A 3338-nucleotide genomic window follows, 5' to 3' on the forward strand; every position below is an offset into this window, starting at 1 on the left:
TTCTAGTTCAGTTCTAGTTCAGTTCTAGTTCAGTTCTAGTTCAGTTCTAGTTCAGTTCTAGTTCAGTTCTAGTTCAGTTCTAGTTCAGTTCTAGTTTAGTTCTTGTTTCCTATTAAATCTTTTTCGTCTTTTTCACTATTTCAGGTCGATGACAAATCCGACTTTTTATTTGCTAACAATCCCTTTTCCTTAACGGGGGAAAAATGGAAGGAAAGACGTGCTGAAATAACACCAGGTCTCACCATCAGCCGGGTAAGTATAAAAAATTAAATACAAAAAGTTAAACACTTAAACACTTTCATTAAGGTAAAAACTGTATATCCCATTACCAAAAGAGTTTGTAAAAATATGACTAAATATATAGAAGAACAAATAAAAATCGGTGCTAAAGAAGGAATCGAAGCTAAAGATGTAAGTTTTAACATTAATTTCAAATTCAATTGTAAAAGAAATTAATATTTTTTTCTTTATCCACTTACAGCTCTGTTTACGCTTCACCTCGGAAGTAGTTACCGATTGTGTTTTGGGTCTAGAGGCTAAAAGTTTTGAACCCAAACCTTCACCCATTATGTCAATGATTACACAAATATTCGAACAGAATCTTATTTTTGTATTCTACTCCATATTGTTGGGTTTATTTCCATCTTTAAGTAATTACTTTAAAATACGTTTCTTTCCTAAAAAATCAGAAGAGTTTTTCATTAAGATTATGCAAGATTCTATAGAAATGAGAAAATCACAAAAGAAACAGGGTGTCAATGAAGATCGTATAGATTTCATGAATTATATTTTACAGCTGCAAGAGAAAAAGAATCTAGCGACTATAGATTTGGCCGCCCACACAATGACATTTTTATCGGATGGTTTTGAGACAACCGGTTCGGTGTTATCACATACATTATTGTTTGTAAGTTAGAATGATTTTTGTTGAAATTTTATTTTACTAATGAGATCTATTAGTTGGGTCGTGATTTGGAAAGACAAGAAAAATTGCGTCAGGAAATTTTAGATACAATAGGTGCTAATGGTGATTTTGATAAAATGATGGATTTGCCTTATTTAGATGCTTGTATTCATGGTAATAAATATTTGTTAGTGTTATTATTTAATAAAAAAATTTAATTTTTTTGTATTTACAGAATCCATACGCCTATTCCCTCCCGGTTTCTTTTCCAATAAACTTTGCACCGAACCTATTGAGCTGATGAATAAAAATGGCAAATCTTTAGTTGTGCCCAAGAATACTGTGGTAGTTTTACCTTTGTACTCTGTAATGGTGGATGGCGATTATTATGCAAATCCCAATCAATTTGAACCTGAACGTTTTCTTGAAGAAAATGGCGGCCTTAAGAAATATAAAGATTTGGGTGTTTATTATGGTTTTGGTGAAGGACCTAGAGCTTGCTTAGGTATTTGTCCGGAAAATTTATTTAAATTCTTTGTTTATTATTAAAGTTTTATATTTATTTTCTATTAAAGGTATGCGTTTTGCTTTGGCCCAACTTAAGACCGCTTTAGTTGAAATTATACGCCAATTCGAAGTGAGTGTTAATCCGAAAACCCGCAAAGATAATGAATTGGATCCCAAGTATTTCTTATCACGTTTAAATGGTGGCATTTGGTTGGATTTTAAAAAAATATAATAAAGATTAACAATTTATGTTAATAAAATTATGTTTAATATGTTAAACTTAAAAATAATAACAATTTATTATTTTATTCAATTTCCTAATAAAAAGTTTATGAACCTAACTCAAATCGCTATTGGTTATTAGTTCATATATAAGAGATTTCTTATCTATTTATACACATATAAAAATTTTCTTACAAATGAGATTTATATAAAATTTGGTCTACATATACCAAATAAGCTCTAATTTCTCAAAAGTTCAATTGTTTAATTGAAAATAATTGTGTAATAACTTTTAAATCAAAAAAGCTATTTTTTCAAAAACGAAAAAAAAGCTTTTACACAAGACTCATTTTATTTATGCTGGGTGCTCAATTTTAAATGTATATTTAAACTCGTAAAGATCGGTTGTGGCGATTGCTCCAAAGCATAAGAAGTGTTTAATAAATTAATAGAAAAAAAGAAAACAAGGAAGCATTTCCAAAATGCTCCTTACTATACTAACAATGATCTTAGGCTTAGTCCTATTATTTTATATTTTTCTAACGTGGAACTTTAGTTATTGGAAAAAACGTGGCATTAAAGGTCCCACACCGAAACCTTTTGTGGGTAATTTCCCCAGTGTTTTTACACAAAAAAGACATTTAGCTGAGGATATTAAAGAAATTTATGAGTATGTTGTAAATCAAAATTAATCAATTATTTTTCGTTGTTAAATTCCTACTTCAAGTACATTGTGTAATGTTGTATCTTTTCTATAGATCTTATAGAAAAACTGATAATTTTGTTGGTGTTTTCAATTGTCGTTCTCCACAATTGCTCATTACCAATGCGGAATTGGTTCGTCGTATTTTAGCTACCGATTTTAAACATTTTCATGATAATGAAGTTTCCTTATTTGTAAGTATTTGTAGAATAGAAATAAAGTCTGTTAATTGAATATAAATTAAATGAAATATTTTCTATTGTCTTGCATTGACACCTGTTTAAATTAAGCAAAGAAATATTAATAGAATTAACCACACCTTGTAGTGATGTAATGGATTATTTGCTTTGTTAAAAAATATCCTTATTACTGATTTTTTTAAATTTACAATTTAAATATTATAGAAGAATAATTTATTGACTCAAAATGCAATTTTTAAATCGGTTCTAGAACCTAGTTTTTAAGAAAACGTTTATGTTTCTAGAGATGATTTCTTGTAATTCATAAGCTTTTGAAATTTCATTTTCACTCTCAGCCGGATAATATACATATCAATTGTCCTCAGGATATATAAACACAAACTCGATAGGTTCTCAAATAGTGGTTTACATTTTGATAGTTTAAATGGTATAAAGTCATCAATGTTCACGTTATATAGAAGTCAAAGTTCACTAATATAGCGGATGAAACCTTTCGGCAACGTGGACACATAAACGATTCAAAACTTTTATTTTTTTTGGGATCTATGCAAACAAGCAGTTCAAGATTTCCAAAGCGAAATCAGGCCGACTCAAGGAAAATTGGGTCTAACCAGCCAACGCTAGTTCAATTCTAGTTCAGTCTTACTTCAGTTCTAGTTAAGTTTTAGTTCAGTTCTAGTTAAGTTTTAGTTTTGTTCTAGTTCAGTTCTAGTTCAGTTCTACTTCAGTTCTAGTTCAGTTCTAGTTCAGTTCTAGTTCAGTTCTAGTTCAGTTCTAGTTCAGTTCTAGTTCAGTTCTACTT

General features: G+C 29.5%; 1 protein-coding gene across 1 annotated transcript in view; it reads right to left on the minus strand.

The window, feature by feature from the left end:
• The window catches only part of LOC111689517 (probable cytochrome P450 28a5), a 16254-nt gene that overhangs the window by 2837 nt on the left and 10079 nt on the right, over positions 1–3338 (minus strand). Inside the window, exons 9-10 of the mRNA XM_046947082.1 lie at positions 1317–1345; positions 1138–1268 (exon numbers count right to left, since the gene is read on the minus strand). Coding sequence (XP_046803038.1) covers positions 1138–1268; positions 1317–1345 — 160 coding nt within the window. The remainder of the gene's footprint in view (positions 1–1137; positions 1269–1316; positions 1346–3338) is intronic.

The sequence above is a fragment of the Lucilia cuprina genome, chromosome 3, assembly GCF_022045245.1.
Source record: "Lucilia cuprina isolate Lc7/37 chromosome 3, ASM2204524v1, whole genome shotgun sequence".
In the NCBI taxonomy this organism is placed as follows: Eukaryota; Metazoa; Arthropoda; class Insecta; order Diptera; family Calliphoridae; genus Lucilia; species Lucilia cuprina.